We start from the raw sequence: 21,798 nt of genomic DNA on the forward strand, positions 1-21,798 counted from the left end.
TCTCCAAAGCCAACTTCATGCTACTGAAGTCAGAAGTGACAAACTTCATGATACCCATGCAGACGGGATCTGAAAGTTCGATTACTGAATCCTACACTAAGGCACTGTACGAGTACATCCACTTGTGCATAAATCGTGCCATCCCAAATAAAACCAAGATGCTCTCCTCCAAAAAATAGGAAGCCAATCTGGTGTTCCCTGCTATAAACAAACTATACAACAGAAGGAAAAAAACTGTTGCAGAAAAGAGGAAAATCCTAGGATGCAAAAAACTCTCTTACCAGCCTCAGTAAGAAGCCTCATAAAATCCTTAAAAGCTAGTTACGAAAATAAAATTGCCAAAGATTCCAAAGACAACCACAAGGCATTCTATAGTTATGTCAAGAATGTAAATGGCAATGCTCAGATCTGCTCTGAGCTACAACAGAATGGCATTAAATATACTGATCCCAAGGATATTGCCAATATCATGGCAGATCCATTTAGTGCCAACCTCACCCCACTCTCACCCCCTGAAGGGCCCATCTCAGTACCAAAAGATTGCCAAATTCCCGTAATCACGGCCACACAGGTAGAAACCGCACTCTCCAAAGCTAACAATACAGCATCCATGGGACCAGATGACATCCCGGCCTGTGTACTACATGAACTACAAAATGAACTGGCACCTTACCTAAGTGTCATGTTTAATCATAGCCTCACCTCAGGCTTCGTGCCCACTGAGTAGCGCACAGCTACAGTTATCCCACTCCACAAGGGGGGATCCACCATGGATCCTGGGAACTACCGTCCCATCAGTCTGACGAGCCTGATCTGCAAGGGCATGGAACGCATTATCATGGAACTTATAGACAAAGACATTGGCAGCCTTCAAACACTGGACCCCATGCAGTTTGGGATCGTGAAGGGCCAATCTTGTCTGCTGAACCTGACTGACTTCTTCGAATCTGTCTCCAGAGCCGTGGATGAGGGTAAGGCGGTCCACACAGCCTATCTGGACCTCGCCAAGGCATTCGATACCATCCCCCACTCTGGAATCATAGATAAACTTACTAAGCTGGACATAAATCCCTACGTCACTTGATGGGTTGCAAACTGGCTTACTGACAGAACCCAGACTGTAAAAGTAGCAGACTCCAAATCCAGCTCCAGACAAGTGACAAGTGGAATACCTCAGGGTTCAGTCCTGGGACCGCTCTTGTTTGGCATCTACTCCTTTGAAGTACAGGCCAACACTAAGGGACTCTGGCTAACAAAATTTGCAGATGACTGCAAACTGGGAGCCATTATTGAATCCCCAAATGATGTGGATATTCTACAAAAGGGCCTTACAGAAACAGATGCTTGGTGCAAGAGCCATGGGTTTGAGCTTAATGCTAGGAAATTAATAGTTATCCCCTTTGGTAAAAAACATGTACCCATGAATTACCACATAGGTGGCAGGACACTAAACACCAAAAGTGTGATGAGAGACTTAGGGACACATGTGGACACTGGTCTCACCTTGGATAACCACATCGCCACAACAGTCAGGAAATCCTTCTATGTGGCACACCTCATCACTAAGGGCTTTTCATTCAGAAAAAAGGAGGACATTGTTCCACTGTACTCATTAGACCCATTATACACTATAACACCCAGTTTGGTATGTACCTCACAAAACAGCTGGAAAGGCCGCAGAAATACCTCACTAAAAGAATCACAGGCCTAAAGCAGATGCCATATGCTGACTGTCTAAAAAAACTTCAGCTATACTCTGTGGCATATCGTCTACTCACAGGCAATTTCTGTTTAGCATACAAGGCCATGTCAAACCCTGAGCTGTTGGACATGCTCCACTTAAAGAAATCCCAATCCCTCAGAGCCACACGCTTCAGGGATCTAAGCCTTGTCATCACAATGAACAAAACATGCTGGAGGGATAGGTTCCTGACCCAGAGACTCCCCATACTCTGAAATAGACTGCCCATACATGTCAAGCAGAGTGCCTCCTTGGCCCTCTTCAAAAGGAACTTTGATGACTGGATCGGAGATAGGAAATTCACCCCGGGGATCATGTCAGTCGCCCTGCTAGACAGAGGTCCAGGGAAGTAAATATTGCAGGAAGAAATATCCAGGGAATTGTTATGGCTAGGCTTGTATAGGCCCTAGGGTCGATAGACTAGTACCAGCCTATGAAAGGTGAAAGGGATGGTGCTGTCAAACAGGAACAAACTCCCACCTGTAACATATTCTAAGACAGTACTAAAGGAATGAGTGGATTTATAAGCTGTCAGGAAATCTCAGTAGGATACCGTTTATGTTATCAACCTTTACTTAACAAATATCAGATAAAAAAATAAATAAATTTATTTGCCGCTGACATATCTGCTGCACAGAATATATAATCGGTTGAGAGAAGTGTTATAAAAAATAAAGCAAGCAGTTACTTGTGGATGCAGTAAAAGGGAATTACTGGATTTATTTCTATACGAGATTACAACAAGTAAAACTGCGTGTTTTACTGATAGAGGGTTTTAGGGCAGCGCAGCCTATAGCAGCAATTCTGATTGGGAAAAGGCATTACAGCAGTTTGTTGAACACATTACAGAAAAAAGGAAGCAGGTGCAAGTGAAGCAAGTACAAGGAGTATGTAAAAAACTTAGAGGGGATACAGATGATTCGATCCACATTTCATTTTCACTTTAAAGAGGATACAGTAGGCTCCCTCTTATCCAGCTTCTCTTTAACCGGCCATCACATTTCTGCCATAGCCCTAGCAAATGGCAACAGAGAAAAACAACACTTCCGCCTCCTCTGGGCTAAATAATGACAGACATTTGAGTTTTTGACTTCATATTCATTGGAAAAATGCATACTAATGGAAATCCTGTTATTCTAACTGATTTATAAACTACAAATGCTATGTTTGTATGCTTTTTCTCATTAACTAGCCATTCGTTAATACAGCCTAAGGTCAGATCCCAGCGAGACCAGATAAGAGGGAGTCTACTGTATGGAAGAATGTCTACCAAGAGTATACAAATGTTAGTGAAAATAATATAAAACTAATAGAATATGTAGATCAGAGTGTAAAGTGTGTGTGCCACATCTTTAAGAAGCAGGCGAGGCTGTACGTGCACGTATAAATTCCAGATATGTGCAATCCCTAGTGTCATTTTGAAGGAGCAGCCAGAGAGTGAGCATGCATGACCACAATTGTTAGTTTGTACACAAGTTACTTTAGTTAAAGTCCGCAAGCCTCTATAGTGATGTGTTTGTATAAAATAAAGCTGCTTGAACAGAACCCACAAAGAATTTTGTGTGTGTCCTAGACGCAAAAGCGACATGGTGTCAGAACTGAGATAGAAGAGAGAAAAATATTCAAAGCCATGAGATGCAAAGATGATAGTGAAGGTAAAACCGAGAGAAAAAAGCACAAACATAACAAGACATGGTGTCAGAACTGAGATCAAAGAGAGAAGAATATTTGGAGCCATGAGATGCAAAGACGACAGTGAAGGAGAGAAAAGAGCACAAACATAACCAGAAAGAATCAAAGGTAATGAGAAATAACACAAATTATTTACGTGATGCGAAAGACAAAAAAGGGGCATTACAAGGGCACAAAACTACATTATCAGGCAAACGGAAAGTATGAAAAGAAAGAAAATGTTTAAGATAAAAGTATTTGATGAAACGATTAATAGTAAAGCAAAAATGAGCATGTTTAAAGCAAAACAAGTGTGTTTAATGCAAACTTGGGCATATTTAGAGTAAAACGAGCACAAGAAAAGTATACTGGGCATGAAAAGGCTTAAACAAGTAAAATGAATATAATTAGGGAAGAAAAGGGCACATTAAGCAAAAATAAAGCAAGGTGACTGTATGTGTTTTGGCAAAGTGCTGTGTTTTGGCATAACTACGACTTCGTATTGTATCAAGGGCATGACCAATGTTATTTGAAGAATATCAAAGTGTGTAAAACTGCTTACAAGTGTGTGCTAATTACTGTGCTTGTATTTCAGAGAGTTCATTGTGTGTAAAGTGCAACTATTTAGTGTAATACACTCAAAGTATAGCCATTTCGAAAAAGTGTCTTGTGCTGGGTGTGTCTATTCCCAAAGTGCCGCCATTACAGAGTGCTTCTTTAACTGTAAAGAGCTGCCTGGCAAGGTGCTGCCATTTTGGGGACATTTCATTGGGCAACAGATGTTCGAGTTATTCACATTGTGCAGTTGCTTGACATGTTTCTCACACTGATAAGAGGTATTTTCTTGCAAAAGCCGACATTACAAGAGTATTATAGTGCTCGTGAGTTATTCAGTCACATTGTAAAGTTCTCAAAGGTTTCTTAAAGTGATGACTTTAGTCAATGATGGTAAATTACTTTAGCATTTTTGCCTTTACCAGAGATATTACGAAAGTACCAAAACGCCAGAGAAGTTTATTTCACAAAGTCCAGTTATTAGAAAGTACTATGAGTTCAATCTTTCGCATAATTCCAAAATGCCCAACAAAAGTATAAGCTCAGAGCACAAAGGCATTGGACAAATACTGTTTATGACAGAAACTTATACATATGTGCATGTGCGTATGTTCATGCTTATTCACAAAACCCTTCGCTGGTGTTAATATAGAAGACGGATTTCGAAAACCCCTATGACTTGTATTTGATCAGTATTACTGCAGTGAACTGGAAAATATTTGAGCAAGAGTACAACACTTTTATACAAACACCTTATGCAGACAGAAATGCACGCACCAGAGTATTTATTTTGCTAAACATAGCAGGGTATGAGGCCATAGAAAGACAGCTTTCATTTGTGTATGCACCAGCAGTATATGAAGGAGAAGGTGCGGACTGACATATTGTTGTACAAGCTGAATCAAGGGAAGCCCTGAGTGTTTGAAGCACAGGTTCAGAGAAATGTGTAACCCCAGACAAATATTACATTAGCGAGGCATTTCTTTTACACAAGAGATCAGAAATCAGGGGAAACATTTGCAGATTTTATAACTGACTTGATAAACAGAGCTAAAACATGTTGGTTTGGTGATTTAAAAGATGAGCTGATAAAGGGCAGGCTTGTATGTGGTATTAATAGTGCTGTTGTGAGAAAGATTTTACTTTGCGACAGTGATTTAATATTCAGCAAAGCAATAGAGATTTGTCAAATCCATGAGGTGACAGAAAAACACACAAGTATGCTTGTTATTAGGTTCATAGTTAGGTACTAGGCTATTGGCCCTAGGGCCTATACAAGCCTAGCCAAAAATGTACCCTGGCTTTCGCCACCCAAGAAAATTATTTTCCTGTGCCCCTGTCAAGCAGAACCACAGAAGTGATCCCCAGGGTGAATTTCCTATTACCCATCCAATCATCAAGATTTTTCTTGAAGAGTGCTAATGAGGAGCTCTGTTTGACATAGATAGGTAGTCTGTTCCAGAGTATGGGAAGTCTCTGGGACAGGAATCTATCCCTCCAGCATGTTCTGTTTATTGTGGTGACAAGGTTTAGGACCCTAGAGCGTGCAGCTCGGAGGGATTGGGATTTCTTTAAGTGGAGCATGTCCAACAGCTCTGGGTTTGACATAGCGTTGTATGTTAGGCAGAGATCGTCTCTGAGTAGGCGATATGCGACGGAGTAAAGCTGGTGTTTTTTGAGATGGTCTACGTAAAGCATCTGTTTGAGGACAGTAATCCTCTTTGTGAGGTATTTTTGCGGCTTTTCCAGTTGTTGTAGATGTCTTGTGAGGTACATACCAAAAGTGGCGGTGTACTCTATAATGGGTCTAATGAGTGATGAGTAAAGAGGAACAATGACCTCTTTTTTTTCTGGATGAGAAACCTTTTGTGATGAGGTGTGCCACATAAAAGGATTTCCTGACCACTGTGGCGTTATGATTATCAAAGGAGAGACTACTGTCCACCTGTGTCCCAAGGTCTCATCACACTTTCAGCGTTAAGTAGACTACCGCCTATGTGGTAGTTCATGGGTACAGAGTTTTTACCAAAGGGGATGACAAAGCACTTTTTGGCATTGAGCTTGAGACCGTGGCTTTGACACCAGACATCTGTCTCAGTGAGGCCCTTTTGTAGGATGTCCACATCATTAGGAGTTTCGATTATGGCTCCTGGTTTGCAGTCATCTGCGAATTTAGTTAGCCAAAGACCTTCTGTGTTAGCCTGTACTTCAGAGAAGAAGATACCAAACAGGAGAGGACCCAGGACTGAACCCTGTGGTACTCCACTTGTCACTGGTCTGAAGCCTGATTTGGAGTCTGCTACTTTCACAGTGTGGGTTCGATCAGTAAGGCAGTTGGCAACCCATCTTGTGACACAGGGATTTATACCAGGTTTAGTAAGTTTATTTATAATTCCAGAGTGGGGGATGGTGTTGAACGCCTTGGCGAGATCTAGATAGGCTGTGTGAACCACCTTACCCTCATCTGTGGCTTTGGTGACTACTTCAAAGTCTATCGGGTTTAGGAGACATGACCTGCCTTTTACAAACCCAAACTATATGGGGTTCAGAGTTTGGAGATCTCCAATGTCTTTGTTTATGAGTTCCATGATGATACGTTCCATGGCCTTGCAGACAAGGCTCGTCACACTAATAAGGCGGTAGTTCCCGGGGTCTGTTGTGGCCCCTCCTTTGTGGAGTGGGATAACTGTCGCGGTGCGCCATTCAATGGGCACAAAGCCTGAGGTGAGACTATGACTGAACATGGTACTTATGTGGGGTGCCAGTTCATTCTGTAGTTCATGTAGAAGGCAGCCTGGGATGTTGTCAGGTCCCATGGATGCTGTGTTCTTGGCTTTGGAGAGTGAGGTTTTTACCTGTGCAGCCGTTATAACAGGAACTTTGCACTCTTCCGGTATAAAGTTCTTCCGGTATAAAGATGGGCCCTTTAGGGGGTGAGAGGGGGGTAAAGTTAGCACTAAACCTATCAGCCAGAATGTTGGCAATATCAGTTGGTTCTGTATATTTAGTGCCCTTGTGCTGTAACTCAGAGCAGATCTGAGTGTTGCCATTGAGATTCTTGACATAGATATAGAATGCTTTGTGGTTGTCTTTAGAATCAGTGGCGATTTTGTTTTCATAACTAGCTTTGGAGGATTTTATGAGGGATCTCAGCTTCTTACTGAGGCTGACCAGGGAATTCCTCCAATCGTGGGATTTTACTCTTTTTTGCAACAGTTTCTTTCTTCTGTTGAAGAGTTTGTTTATGGCAGAAGACGACCAGATTGGCTTCCTTTTTTTGGAGGATAGCATATTGGTTCTGTTAGGGATAGCACGATCCATGCACTCGTGTAAGTGCTTATAAAGTGCATTTGTGTAGGATTCAGCAGTCGTACCTCTATTGTCCATCTGCATGGGTGTCGTGAGGTTTGCCACTTCTATCTTAAGAAGCGTGAAGTTGGCTTTGGAGAATTTTTTTACGGTTGTTTTCCTAATGAGGGGTGAGAGCAGGATGTGGATGTCTAGGGTGATAAGCTTGTGGTCGGATCTGACCAACGAGGAGCTGACCTCTGGTGTGGAACACCGGTCACCCATGCTGGTGATGACCGGGTCTAGGATATTTGCTGCCCCTGGTGGGGGTGTGGATAAGTTGATCCAAGGCATTGGAATTGATGATTTCCAGAAAATGTTAAGCAAAAGAGTTGGCACATGAGTAGTTTTCCCAGTTAATGGAAGGGTAGTTGAAATCACCCATTATTAGAGTGTTGGGTTGTACCTTAATATTTTCCAGTGTATCAAGAAAAGAGGAGTGGGAATCCTGGGGCATGGTGGGGGATCTGTAGCAAGCTACAATCTGGATTGCAGTTTTGCCCAGAGTTAGTCGAACATGGATAATCTTGGATGCATTATGCTGAGCAACTAGCTTGGAGGTGTGGATATCCTTAATGAATATGGACATGCCTCCACCTTTAGTGTTTCGGTCCGGGTTTGGTGGCCTAAAGGTGTGGTATGAATTATAGCCTAGTAATGCAGGGATGCTCTCTGGAGCTTTGAACCAGGTCTCTGTCACTGCACAGATGTCAATGTTCTCCATTTTAAGGAGTGCCTCGAGTGAGTGCATTTTGAGGTTTAGACTTCTAGCATTGAGTAGCATTACCCTCAGAGTTTGCTTGCTTGTACCTGTTACGTTGGTGAATTTGTCATTTGAACCCTGCCTAAAAAAAGGCACTATAGCGGTGGCAAGAGCCTTTGCCAGTATCCGGAATCCCAAGGGCAACAGGTGCAGGCCATCTCTAGAAAAGCAGCGTGGTCTGTCGATCATGTCATGCCAGGCAGACAGATACTGGATTCCCTTAGAATGACACCAGAAGCTTAGCCAATTGTTAAAGTCAATCATTTTGTCCTTGTACTGTGGTATCATTCTGGGTGATGGCAGGATGCTACTCAGGGCTAGGGTCATACCTGCCTGGGCTATAAGATCGGAGAGCTCTTCCATGTCTCTTTTCATGTAGTCCAGGGAGGTACGTCTCAGGTCATTCACATCAACATGGACAATGACAGAGTCATATTTGTACATGTTGTGGAGTGACCTGAGTGCGTGCGTTATGTGGTGGATCCTGGCACCTGACAGGCAGCTGACAGTAACTTTTTCCTTGTTTAGCCTGGTGAGTGGAACATCAGTGTGCCTGACTATAGAGTCACCTATGACTAGAGTGTTGGGTACGTTATGCCATATGGGCTGTAGATGAGTGGCACAAAGAGTATGTAGGCTATGTGTAATTTGGGTTGTGTTGGGGGGTGGAGGTTGCTTGCATTTCTGCTTTGGAGGTCTCTGTTGTTTGGGCAGATTTGTACTGACAGCCTCTGTGAATGTAGGTGTGTGTTTTGGTGGTGTTGGTTTTGAGGGAGTATGTGATGAGTGTGGTGCGGTGCAAGTGTTTACCTTCTCCTCTTGACTGTCTAGGCCAGTCTTCGGTGAAGAGAGCTTTGCTTCCAGTTTGGCTATATAAGTGCATCTCTCACAGGTCGTAGTGTTGGGTGGTAGGAGGAGAGGGTTGTCTGTGTACATGAGGCAACTGCTGCATTGTCCCAAGATGCCCAGATTCATCAGGTAGACAGGAGAAAATACCGGGAGCTGACCTTTAGACATGCCTAAATAGGTGCTTATTAAGTACTAAAAACTGTTTTCCACTAGACAAGTGAGGAAAGTGAGTGCTGTAGTAATTTGTAACTTATTTAGTGCTTACAATGAGTTCTGAACAAGTGCTGAGCTCAAAGAAACAGATTTGAGTGCTAAAACTAAAAAGCTGGCTAGTTGCGAGAGAAAATTTGAAGAACAGACTTTATGGCACCAGGAATAGTTTAACCCCAGTTAAGTGGGGAGGGGGGGCTCACAAACAGTCCCGGACACAGCAAATCCGTATCTGGACAAAGACCTGCCACAGGAAAGGGGGAAAGCTTAGAATTTTTTTTTCCAGTAAAAGTGGAAATGGAGAAAGCTGGAACAAAAGTTAATTCAACGTTAAGAATCTGAGTGGGTTGGCCTTCACAAATGTTCTCTAGATTGAGGGAACTGACGACACTAGACTGGGAGGAGTGTCACAGATCAAATATATAGTATGGGCGGGCAACTGCAAAGCCACCAAGTATAAGAACACACAACACTAGGGAGGGTGAACACACAACACTAGGGAGGGAGGGTGGCAAAAATTACAGTTCCTAGCTGTAGCCACTAAATGAAAGTTTTAAACAGATCAAGGAGCAAGCAGACTCTAGAGAATGCTTTTAAGTGTAAACAGACAATTGTAGTAATGCACACTCTATTATAGTTCCTAGCTGTAGAACACAGAAACCTCAAAAAGTGACAAGAGCATGGTTTCAGTTGGCTCCAGAGCAAACATGGACAGTATGCAACACGTGGCAAACAAAAGCAAGCCTAAGCACGTGGCAGCTATAGGATTTCCAAAGAAGCTACAAGGTTTTCTAGAAAGTTCCAGGAAAGGTACAAGCTCCAATACCAGCTCAGTCAATCAAAACCCAAATCAAGCTTTATTGTTAACTGTCACAATTCTGGTGCGAATCATGAGTCTAAAAGAGAGAAGTGCTTAGCATTTGGTCAGCAATGTCACAACTGTAATAAATGGAACCATTTCCAGAAGTTTTGAAAATCAAGTAAGCCTCACACAGTTGTAAAGAAAGGTCACACAAAAAAGCAAGTTGATCAAGTAGAGGCGAAGCAGTCAGCTTTCCATGTAGAGGATGTATCAGTGCTTGGTGAAAGAGTTGATGTGGTGAACTTATTAACAAGACGTGAAGTGTTTTGTACTGTCCGGATTAAAGGAAAATTCACAGAGCTCAAAGCAGGCAATGGTTCAGAGTGCAATGTTATATCAGCAGACACATTTGCAAGAGTGAGAAATAACGAACAACTCAATGTAACCAGCAGTGCGATACTTATTGCTTATGGAGGTGAAGAAATTCAAATCGAAGGTTCAGTGATACTTTCATGTTATAGGTTCATAGGTGTGTACTAGACTAATGGCCCTGGAGCCTTTACAAACCTAGCCCATAGGAATACCCTGACATCGTGTCACCCAAACTTAGTTCCCAGTGCCTCTGTCGAGTAGAGCCACTGGAGTGATCCCGGGGTGAATTTTCCATTTTCCATCCACTCATCAAGGTTTCTCTTGAAGAGGGACAGTGAGGTGGTCTGTTTGACATGTATGGGAAGTCTGTTCCATAGCAAGGGCAGTCTCTGGGTTATGAACCTGTCCCTCCAGCACGTTCTGTTGATTGTGGTAATGAGAGTCAGGTCAATGGCACGTGTGGTGCGGAGGGATTGGGATTTCTTTAGATGCAGCATTTCTAACAGAGCTGGATCAGACATGGCTTTGTTTGTCAAGCAGGGATCGCCTCTAAGGACGCGATATGAGACACAGAATAGTTGGAGTTTTTTGAGTCTGTCCATATAGAACAAGTGTTTAAGGCCAAGGATCCTCTTTGAGAGGTACTTTTGCAGCGTCTCCAATTGTTGCAGGTGTCTAGTGAAGTACATGCCAAATGGAGCATTGTACTCGATGACTGGCCTAATGAGGTAAAAGTAGAGGGAGACAATGACCTCTTTCTTCCTGGATGCAAAACTCTTAGTAATAAGATGTGCCACATAGAAGGACTTTCTGACCACAGTGGCAATGTGGTGGTCAAAAAAGAGGCTGCTGTCAACCTGTGTTCCCAGATCTCTTATAACACCTTCTGTATTCAGTGGACTACCATCGATGTGGTAATTCACGGGAACTGGGGTTTTCCCAAAGGGGATGACGACACATTTTTTGGCATTGAGCTTAAGGCCATGGTTCTGACACCAGTCGTTGGTCTCAGTGAGGCCTTTCTGTAGGATGTCAACATCACTTGGGGAGTTAATAGCAGCTCCCAACTTTGTCAGCCAGAGATCCTGTGTGTTGGCCTGGACTTCAGAGAAGTAGATACTAAACAGGAGAGGACCCAAGAATGAACCCTGTGGGACTCCACTCGTTACTGATCGGTAGTTTGACATGCAGTCTGCTACTTTCACACTGTGGGTTCTATCTGTGAGCCAGTTTGCAACCCACCTAGTGATATACGGGTTGATACCTAGCTTGGTGAGTTTTTCCTATGATTCCTGAATGGGGAATAGTATCAAACACTTTGGCCAGATCAAGGTAGGCTGTATGAACCACCTTGCCTTCATCCACAGCTCTGGTGACTGATTCAAAGAAATCAACCAAGTTGAGCAGGCATGATCTACCCTTCACAAAACCAAACTGTGTGGGATCCAGTGTTTGGAGATTCCCTATATCCTTGTTTATTAGGTCCATGATGATATGTTCCATAGCTTTGCATATCAGACTCGTCAGGCTAATATGGCGATAGTTTCTGGGGTCTGTAGTTGCTCCTCCTTTGTGGACAGGGATGACTGTAGCAGTGCACCATAAGGTAGGGACAAAGCCTGAGGTGAGGCTGTGATTGAACAGGGCACACAGGTGAGGTGCCAGTTCATTCTGTAGTTCATGTAGAACACAGCCAAGGATATTGTCAAGTCCCATGGAAACTTTATTCTTGGCCTAGGACAGTGCTGTTTTAACCTGCACAGCAGTAATACTGGTGCCTGACAATCTACTGGTATTCTTATTGGTCCTTTGGGGGAGGAGACAGGGGTAAAGTTGGCACTGAATCTGTCAGCCAGTATATTGGAAATGTCTGTTGGCTCGGTATAGGAGGTACCATTGTGCAGCAGCTAAGAGCAAATCTGGGTACTGCCATGGAGATTCTTTACATAACTATTGAAGGCCTTGTGGTTGTCTTTACTGTCTGCTGCAATTCTGTTTTCATAGCTAGCTTTACAGGATTTGATGAGGGATCTCAACTTTTTGTTGAGGCTGATAAGGGAGTTTTTCCAGTCTTGGGACTTCACCTTATTCCGCATCAGTTTTCTCCTCCTGTTGTAGAATTTGTTTATGGCAAGGGATCACTAGATTGGTTTCTTTTTTTTGAAGGACAGCATCTTGGTTCTATTGGGTATGGCGAGATCCAGTCATTTGTGTACGTGTTTGTACAGTGCATTGGTGTATGATTCGGTAGTCATGCAACTATTCTTCATTTGCATGGGTGCCATGAATTTAGCCACCTCTGTTTTTAGGAGCCCAAAGTTAGCTTTGGAGACGTTTTTCATGGTGATTAGCATTGCAGGGAGTGGGTGTGTGTGGGAGGGATGTAGATTTGCAGGGTGATTAGTTTGTGGTTGGATCTAACCAGAGAGGAGTTAACTATTGGAGCTGCACCTGAAGTATTTCTGATGCGTTATGTTGGGCTACCAGTCTGGAGGTGTGCACATCCTTTATAAATATGGAAACACCACCGCCTTTGGCGCTTCGTAATCTGAAGACCAGTGCAATCTCTCTTGGGTCTCAAAGATAGTTTGAGAATGAGTCTACTTTCTTTTCTTAAAAAAGTTCATCATGTCAATGCAGTTCCGAGTTCTAACTTCTCTGAAGCCATTTTCTCAAGTGTATACTGATGTTTTCGATGATAAATTGGGCAAACTTCCATTTGTGTATTCCATGAAGTTAGACCCAGAGGTCACTCCAGTAGTCAGACCAGCAAGAACAGTTCTGATAGCTATGCAAGATAAAGTTAAAGCTCAGTTGGATAAAATGGTGCAGAAAGGTGTGATTTGTCCAGTCACAGAACCAACTGAATGGGTGTTGTCCATGATGGCCGCTCACAAAAAAACGCTCAGACAACATCAGAATATGCACTGACCCAAGGAATTTGAACAAAGCATTAAAGAGACCGCATAATCCAATGTGCACAGTTGAAGAAGCTGCAGCTATAATAACAAATGCCACTGTATTTTCTGTTTTGGATGCAAAGAGTTCATTTTTGTAAATGTTGCTTGATCGCAAATCCTCACTTCTAACTACTTTTGGTACTCTGTTTGGCAGATACAGATTCCTAAGGATGCCATTTGGAATAAAATCTGCAAGTGAAGTTTTTCAGCGTGGAATGGAGCAACTTTTTTCGAGTTATCCATGTGCCATAACAGTAGATGATCTATTGGTTGGAGGCAGTGGTGAAGCAGAGCATGACAGAGACCTCAAGAAAGTTCTAGACAGAGCATGTGAAGTGAATTTGAAGCTCAAGCCTCTGAAATGCATATTCAGACTTCCTGAAGTTATGTATGTAGGCCGTTTGTTTACGAGTACAGGCTTGAGACCAGACCCGACCAAGCAAGCAGCTATTCTAGAAATGTTATTGCCCGATAATGTACAAGCTTTGTAGCGTTTCCTGGCCATGGTCAACTATTTAGGCAAATTTATACCAGACTTCAGTGAGTTGACAACACCTTTAAGAGAGCTAACACGCAAAATGTTGCATGGTCATGGTTGGAACAACACCAGAAAGCATTTGAAGACCTCAAGCAGAAACTTACACCCCACCTACATTAAGATACTATATGACATGAACAAACCAGTTACTCTTTCCTGTGATGCTTCAAAATTTGGCCTAGGTGCAGTCATACTTCAAGAGGGCAGACCAGTAGCCTGTGCATCTAGAACACTAACTCAAACTGAGATGCAGTATGCTCAAATTGAGAAAAAGCTTTTGGCAATAGTATTTGCATGTTCCAAGTTTCATGATTATATTTATGGTCAAGCTATTCAGAATGAAACTGATCATCAGCCTCTAGTTACTATTCTAAAAAAGCTTATGCACTCCGCTGCAGCAAGATTACAAAGAATGATACTGAAACTGCAAAAATACAATTTCAAAATGGTCTACACAAAAGGCAAATTGCTGTATCTGGTTGACATCAGATCACCCAGAAATACAACAGAACAGCTTGACACAGAGACTTTTGACTTTGATGTGATGTCAGTGCATAATATTTCCACCATTAGACTTGATGAGTTAAGAGATTACACTCAGACTGATCTAATTTTACGGAAGCTCAATCACTATATCAATGTCGGATGACCATCAAAGCAATCTAGTGCATCACCTGAAGTGCAAGCGTGTTTTCCTTACAGAGATGAATTGTTAATGGAAGGTATTATTTTCAAAGGTCCTAAAATTGTTGTTTCTGCTTCCTTACAACAACAATATATTCAGATTCTGCATTGTGGTCACCCAGGGTACACATCAACTAAGAGAAGAACAAGAGAATTAGTATTTTGGTCTTCATTATCAAAAGACATTGATAGAGTTCTTTCTTCTTGTTTAGTATGTAATAGTACTAGATCTCATTTGCAAAGAGAACCACTTCAGCTAAGTCCAATTCCTGAACCACCTTATTCTACTGTAGCAACTGATTATCTGTGAGTGGGGCAACCAACAATTCTTAGTTTTGGTAGACTCTTATTTGAATTGGTTTGAGATTGATCTACTACCTAACATAACCTCAACTGCTGTTGTTACAAATTGAAATGTCATTTCTCAGTTCATGGTAGTCCACACAAACTTTTTTCTGACTATGGTACTCAATTCACTAGCCGGTTGTTTCAGAAATTTGCAAAAGAATCAGACTTCTTTGTACATGTCACCAGCAGTCCTGAATATCCTCAGTCCGATGGTCTAGCTGAACGTGCAGTGTAAAGTGCAAAGCAATGACTTGCAAGATCAAAGTGTGACAATACCGATGTATTCTTGAATTTGCTTAATCTCAGAAACATACCCCGTGATGATATTCTTGGCTCATCTGTTCAAAGACTACTTTCCAGGCAAACTAGAAATACACTACTTATTTCTTCAAGTTTGTTGCAGCCTAAACCTAAAAACAATAAAACCATCAAGGCTCAATTTAAGAAGCATAATATCCAGAAATCTAGTTACGACAGATTGAGCAGATTACTTCATCCGTTGAGGGAAGGAAAGATGGTATGAATTCAGACGACAAAAGGTTTTGATCGAATAGGACAGATTACAGGCATCTGTGCTGAGCCGAGATCCTACTTGTTAGATTCCGAGGGTGTGGAGTATAGCAGGAATCACAGACATCATCTTCCTGTACCAGAATCATCATCATCATTGCAGTTACAGGATTGTTTGTGATGCAAACTCTAAATCAAAGAACGAGTCAGAATCTGTTCCCAGACCATTATGTGCTCAAGATTTTGATTCTATCCAGAAAGCGATTCAAACATTCCACAGGTTAACCATTTTGCAGAAACTACTTCAGTTGCTAAACCTAATTCCCGGTATTATGTCACATGACATGGATGAGTATCTAAGCCTAGTGTGAAATACGCAGCAACGTGGACTTGACTGTATATACGTGTGTATTTAGTATTGTATAACGCATGACTATGGATTACCTGTGATTTCTGCATGATAAAAAGTCTCATGACAAATTGCATTATCTATTTTTCAAAGGAGGAGGATATAGATCAGAGTGCAAAGTTACATCTTTAAGAAGAATGCGAGGATGTACGTGCACGTATAAATTTCCAGACGTGCAATCCCTAGTGCCATTTTGAAGGAGCAGCCAGATAGTGAGCATGTATGATCACGGCTGTTAGTTTGCATATAGGTTACAGTCAGTAAGCCTCTACAGTGATGTGTTTGTATAAAATAAAGCTGCTCGAACATAACCCACAAAGATTATTTTATTCGTGTCCTGGGCATGAAAGGGACAGAATATAACACTGTCTATATGAAGAGAAATTAAACTGCTGCTAGGAATGAGTACACTGTAGGTAATAAAGAATGTTGAATGAAATAATACTGAATACGTTAGTGAACAGAAATAAAAAGACTGAATGTATAGCCTTTACCATACTAAATGCTGCAAAGATTTCACAGGAATAAAACTGTTATTAAAAGTATTAAAGTGCAAAAGTTGAGATGGTAGCAAGCAAGCCAAGCTCATTGACAGCTTAAAGCCTTAACCTCTTGATTTATTCAATTAGACTGATACGAATTTGTCCTTGTTGAAACTACGTGAAGTAAATAACCTAAGCAATATCTCAACAAACATCTCCATTTATTGTAACATAAATATTAACACCCGGCCCAGGAAAACAGAAGCCTGTGCTCAGTGCAACACAGTTCATAAAATGATTAAAAATTAGTAATTAATGATGCTGACATACACTTACGCTTGACAACTGTAGAGGCATTAACATGCCAAAAACTGACTGCAAATACAAGGTTAAAGCAAGTCTTTCAAAGGGAATACTTACTGATTCCAGCTGATGCAGAGCACTTGGTTTTCTCTTTAATATCATTGCGGATAACATCTGCAACTTCCTCAGGAGTTAGCCCCGTTTCCAAAAGAATTTCAGTAATATCCAAAAAAGCTTCATCACAACTGACTGCTTCAATATCATGAGTATAGCTAATGAAAAACACATTGGCAGAAAAAAATACATGAATAGTAAAAGTCCAGCCAGCAAAAAATAATAAACACGTAGCATTTTTAACAGTTGTTTCTAAAACTTAAAAATTCTGAAGTTCAACTTTCTTTTTAATTTGATCACCTTTTATTTTCTTTCCGTCATCCATTCAGGCACCTTTTTTTCTAAAAAAAAATATATTTTTATTACATTTTTCAGTGTGCAACAAAAACAAACAAGTGATATACCAGGTAGCCAAAATATGGGTGGAGAACTTAATAGTTAAATGGATATAGAATAATCAAATGAAACATATTCTAGAGTACTTAAAGCAAAAAACAACAAGGCCCTCAAGTAAAGTAATTGGCTATAACAAACATCCAGTTAATGGCGGGTTCCTAATAATTTGTTGAGTCCATTAATTTTCATCATGGCTCTACTTCAAGAATAACAATAATAAGCTAAGGGTAAAAGCATTCAATCACATTGGATGCAGATTTTTGATATCTGCCTCTACTCATTTACCTTGCATCAGACTGCTGATCTGATGTAAGCCTCATCTTTTGAAAATGACCACCAGATCTAATAAGAGGCTACTGGTGTGATAAAGGCTGGAACAAAATTTTATCAAGGAGACTACTGACCTGAAAGAAGTCAAAGACCAGTTATAAGACCGCAAACCTGTATGTTTCTATTTTGCATTTTATTTTTTTCTTTTGACTATTTTGCCCTTCTTTTTAAATTGAAGAAGCAGACAAAGTGGTTCAAGTAGCAGGTTAAGAAGCAGAAAGAATATATGTCATTCATATAAAACATAATATAAAAATACATCACCACTTTCACAATTATCATTGTGTATACAAGTTTGTTCTGATGGTATAAAACCATGCAGGTAGAGCAAACTTCCATATCTTCATCAATAGATCCAAAAACAAACTCTCAAAGTAAAACTCCGAGCAGTAAACTGGATAAGAGAAACATATTGAAAACATACCCTCTTAAAAAAGAAGTTATGTACTCGCCATAACGTTCCATGTGTGTTGTCCATCTCATCTTCATTCTGTACTGGTTGGGACAGCGTCCCCAGCATCATCTTTCTTGGGTGGCTCAAGGGAGAATATTCTTCAGAACAGTGGACACAAAACAGGCCCTGTTCCTGGAGACCAAATCAACTTTGTAATGAGTAATAAAGGTATGAGGTCTTGATCATGCTGCTGCACATATGGTATCAATTAGCAGTTTATCCCGAAAGGCAGAAGAGGTAGACCTAGCTCTGGTAGAATGACCTCTTACTTTGTCGAGAAGTTGTTTGTTTTGTGATTTGTAGGTAAATGTAATGCAATCTGACAACCATCTGGAGAGAGTGGTCTTAGCAACTGGAGCACCTTTCTTGTAGTTTGAGAAGGACACAAATAATTGGTCAGTCTTTCTAAAGTCCTTCGTTCTGTGCAAGTAGAAATGTAATTGCCTATGTACATCTAGTTGGGGCAACATATACTCTCAAAAATATATAAGCAATTACCGGCACCACGATGTTCAAAGCAGTTAAATTTCTTTTACACAATGCTAGTACAGATACTTTCACCCATAGGCTTCTGCAGGCAAAATGGCTCGAAGGAAATACAATTCCACTTAAATACAAAATGTATTTATACCATGTGAATACAATGAAGCAATTAGAAAAAAATATATTTACGACACAAAACATAAAATAAAAATACACAACAATAACTTGCAACTTCCAAGATATTATATATATTAAAATAAATTATGTTTTATTCTTTATGTCTTTTAAAATTGGTTTTAAAGTAAAGTTATCATTTAGCCCTGGTAATTGATGGGCCTTAAATTGCAAAATCCATTTATTTTCTTGTAGCTCAGTAGTGTTTAATACGTCACCCCCTCATATATTTATTAATATTTTGCAAAACAAGAAAATTAAAAACATGTGTATTATCTGTTTCTTTTATATGTTTATGTAATGCATTTATCTCTAATTTCTTTTTTTATTTCAGAGATGTTCACATATTCTATCAACTTCCTATTAATTTTACCCACATAAAATGCACTACATTTTAGACATCTAGCCATATATATTATATTTATGGTATTACAAGTACCTCGACTTCTAAGAAATTTTTTTTTTAATTTTACAGGATGTAGAAAAGAGATGTCAGTAGAAATATATTTGCAAAAATGACAATTATGACATTTCTGAGTACCATATTTTGTAGTTGAAAAGCTTTTTACATATTTTCTTGTTCTTTATAATTCAGTTGAAATTTAAGATTACTTTGATTTGTATAGCCAAAAGATAGATGTTAAGTAGATATATCCTTGAACATCGGTATATGTCTCAGCATATGCCAATGTTTTTTTTTATGATGTTTTGAATCTTAATTGTATTTGCATCATATGGTAAAATACATCTAAACATATTTTGATTATTAGTCCTTTTTTTGCAATGTTGGGTATTAGCCTCTGAGAAAATTGGATATATACTTTTATTAACTTCTTGTTTTGTCTCTATTACTAATGTATTAACTATGTCATTCTGGTAGCCTCTATTAATAAAATCCTTAGCCATGTTTTGCATTTGTTTATCCATATTTTCTAGTTTTGTATTTAATTGTACTACACATTTTAATTCATTTTTAACATTTTTAAAAATAAGTGGGGGTGCATATTATTATTATGCAAATAAGCATTTTTCTTCACTTGCTTTTTAAACAGTATAGTCTCTGTAGTACCATCCATGTTTTTAAAAAGTTTAATATCTAAAAACTCTACATGTGTATAATCAATAGTATATGTAAAACGTAGAAAGCTAGTTGTAGAATGTAAATAATCTATAAAATCAAGTAATCTTAAATATCAACTATGTTATAAAGAACAAGAGAAATATGTAAAAGTTCTTTGACTACAAAATTTGGTACTCAGAAATGTCAATTGTCATTTTTGCAAATATATTTCTACTGACATCTCGTTTCTACATCCTGTAACATCAAAACATTTTTTTCTTAGAAGTCAAGGTACTTGTAATACCATGAATATAATATATATGGCTAGATGTCTAAAATGCAGCGCATTTTATATAGGTAAAGTAATAGGAAGTTGAAAGACAGAATATCTGAACATGTCTCAAATAAAAAGGACATTAGAGACAAATGCATTATATAAACATATAAAAGAAACAGATAATACACATTTTTAATTTTATTTTGTAACATATTAATAAATATATAAGAGGGGGTGACATATTAAACACTACTGAGGTACAAGAAAATAAATGGATTTTGCGATTTCAGGCCCATCAATTACCAGGGCTACGTGATAACTTCACGTTAAAACCAATATAATTTATTTAAACAAAAAATTATATATATATATATATATATATATATATATATATATATATATCTATAGGAAGTTACACGTTATTGTTATTATGTGTATTTTTATTTTATGTTCTACGTCTTTTTAAATATATTTTTTTCTAATTGCTTCATTGAGGTCGCATGGTATGAATACATTTTGCATTTAAGTGGAATTGTATTTCCTTCGAACCATTTTGTCTGAGGAAGCCTAAGGGTGAAAGTATCTATACTAGCATTGTGCAATAAAATTTAACTGCTTTGAACAGTGTGGTGCCGGTAATTACTTATATATTTTTGTTTTTGACTTTGTTCTTGTAATTCCGGCATTGTCACTCTAAGTGGTAGAACCTATCATTGTTTTTTGGTAACATATACTCTCTGCCTTACTGCCATACTTGGAGGGGAAAAAAAACTGGTAAGTCTATGGATTGGTTAAAGTTTGTTTCTGAGCATACTTTTGGTAAAAAGGACTGATTTGTATGACATGAGACTCTGCCCTTATGGAATAGCATATATGGGGGTTTGATGGACAGTGTTCGTAACTCCAAAACTCTCCTAGTTAAAGTTATAGCTACTAAGAAAATTGTTTTCCAGGTTCAAAGGCGGGGGGGGGGGGGTCATACGAGATAATACAAAATGTAGGTTCCAAAGGGGTAGAGGTAGTCTAATGGGCGGTCTTAGTAGAATGGTACCTCTCAAAAAGACTTGGCAAAGTCTGTGAGACATAATGTTTGGCCCCACTTCTCCTAAATGGAAATTAGAGATTGCTGCTAATTGAACTCGAATAGTAGGTGCAGCTGCTCCCTCATGAAAAAGCTTTGCTAAGAATTCCAGTACAAAAGATACAGGTGCAGAAAAAGGGTCAATATGATTTTCCAATGCCCAGGAAGTAAATCTTTTCCATTTGCTGACATATAATTTTCTCATAGAATATGAGAAGAAATCAGGATATGGTGCCCTGAAAGTAAACTGTCAGGTAGCCTAGCTATGTTTGGAATCGCACCAGCCAGGCTGTCAACTTCAGGGTTTGAAGAGATGGATGGAGCATTCCTGACTGCTAGGTCAGAAGATCTGGAACTGGGTCCAGAATCCAAGGCTCCTCCTGAAATGAGGCCACAGGAAGGGGAACCAGATTTGATGAGGCCAGTAAGGGGCTATTAGTATTAAGGTCCTTCCCAATACCCAAATGTCTTCAGAAAGCCAGTGTATCAATGGGAAGAGACAGAAGGCGTACAGGAGACCAGAGGGCCAATAGTGTACAAGTGCATCCCTTGATGACTCCCCCAGAGGGGGATTAGGGCAAGGTAGCTACTGCATTTGGTGTGCATGGACATGGTAAAAAGATTGCAGCAAGGATGGCTCCATTTCTGGAGAAGCATTTCTGCTATCTCTTGCTTTAGGGACCATGTGTGCGGCATCAGAATCACCCTGCTGAGTTTGTCTGCTATCATGTTGGATTTCCCTAGGATGTGCACTGCTATCAGAAAGCATTGGAAGGAGGTTACCCACTGACATACTCTCAGAGCCTCTCGACAAAGGGTGTAAGATCTGGTTCCTCCTTGTTTATGTACCATACAACTGACATGTTGTCTGTCTGAATTGCAAT

At 40.0% G+C, this 21,798-nt stretch overlaps 1 protein-coding gene across 1 annotated transcript in view; it reads right to left on the reverse strand.

The window, feature by feature from the left end:
• REV1 (REV1 DNA directed polymerase) overlaps nt 1–21,798 on the reverse strand; it is a 4,137,464-nt gene that overhangs the window by 1,778,982 nt on the left and 2,336,684 nt on the right. Inside the window, exon 11 of the mRNA XM_044071967.1 lies at nt 16,663–16,817. Within this exon, the coding sequence (XP_043927902.1) occupies nt 16,663–16,817 (155 nt within the window). The remainder of the gene's footprint in view (nt 1–16,662; nt 16,818–21,798) is intronic.

Source organism: Protopterus annectens, chromosome 5.part0 (genome assembly GCF_019279795.1).
Source record: "Protopterus annectens isolate FY-2018-M chromosome 5.part0, PAN1.0, whole genome shotgun sequence".
Taxonomy (NCBI): Eukaryota; Metazoa; Chordata; order Ceratodontiformes; family Protopteridae; genus Protopterus; species Protopterus annectens.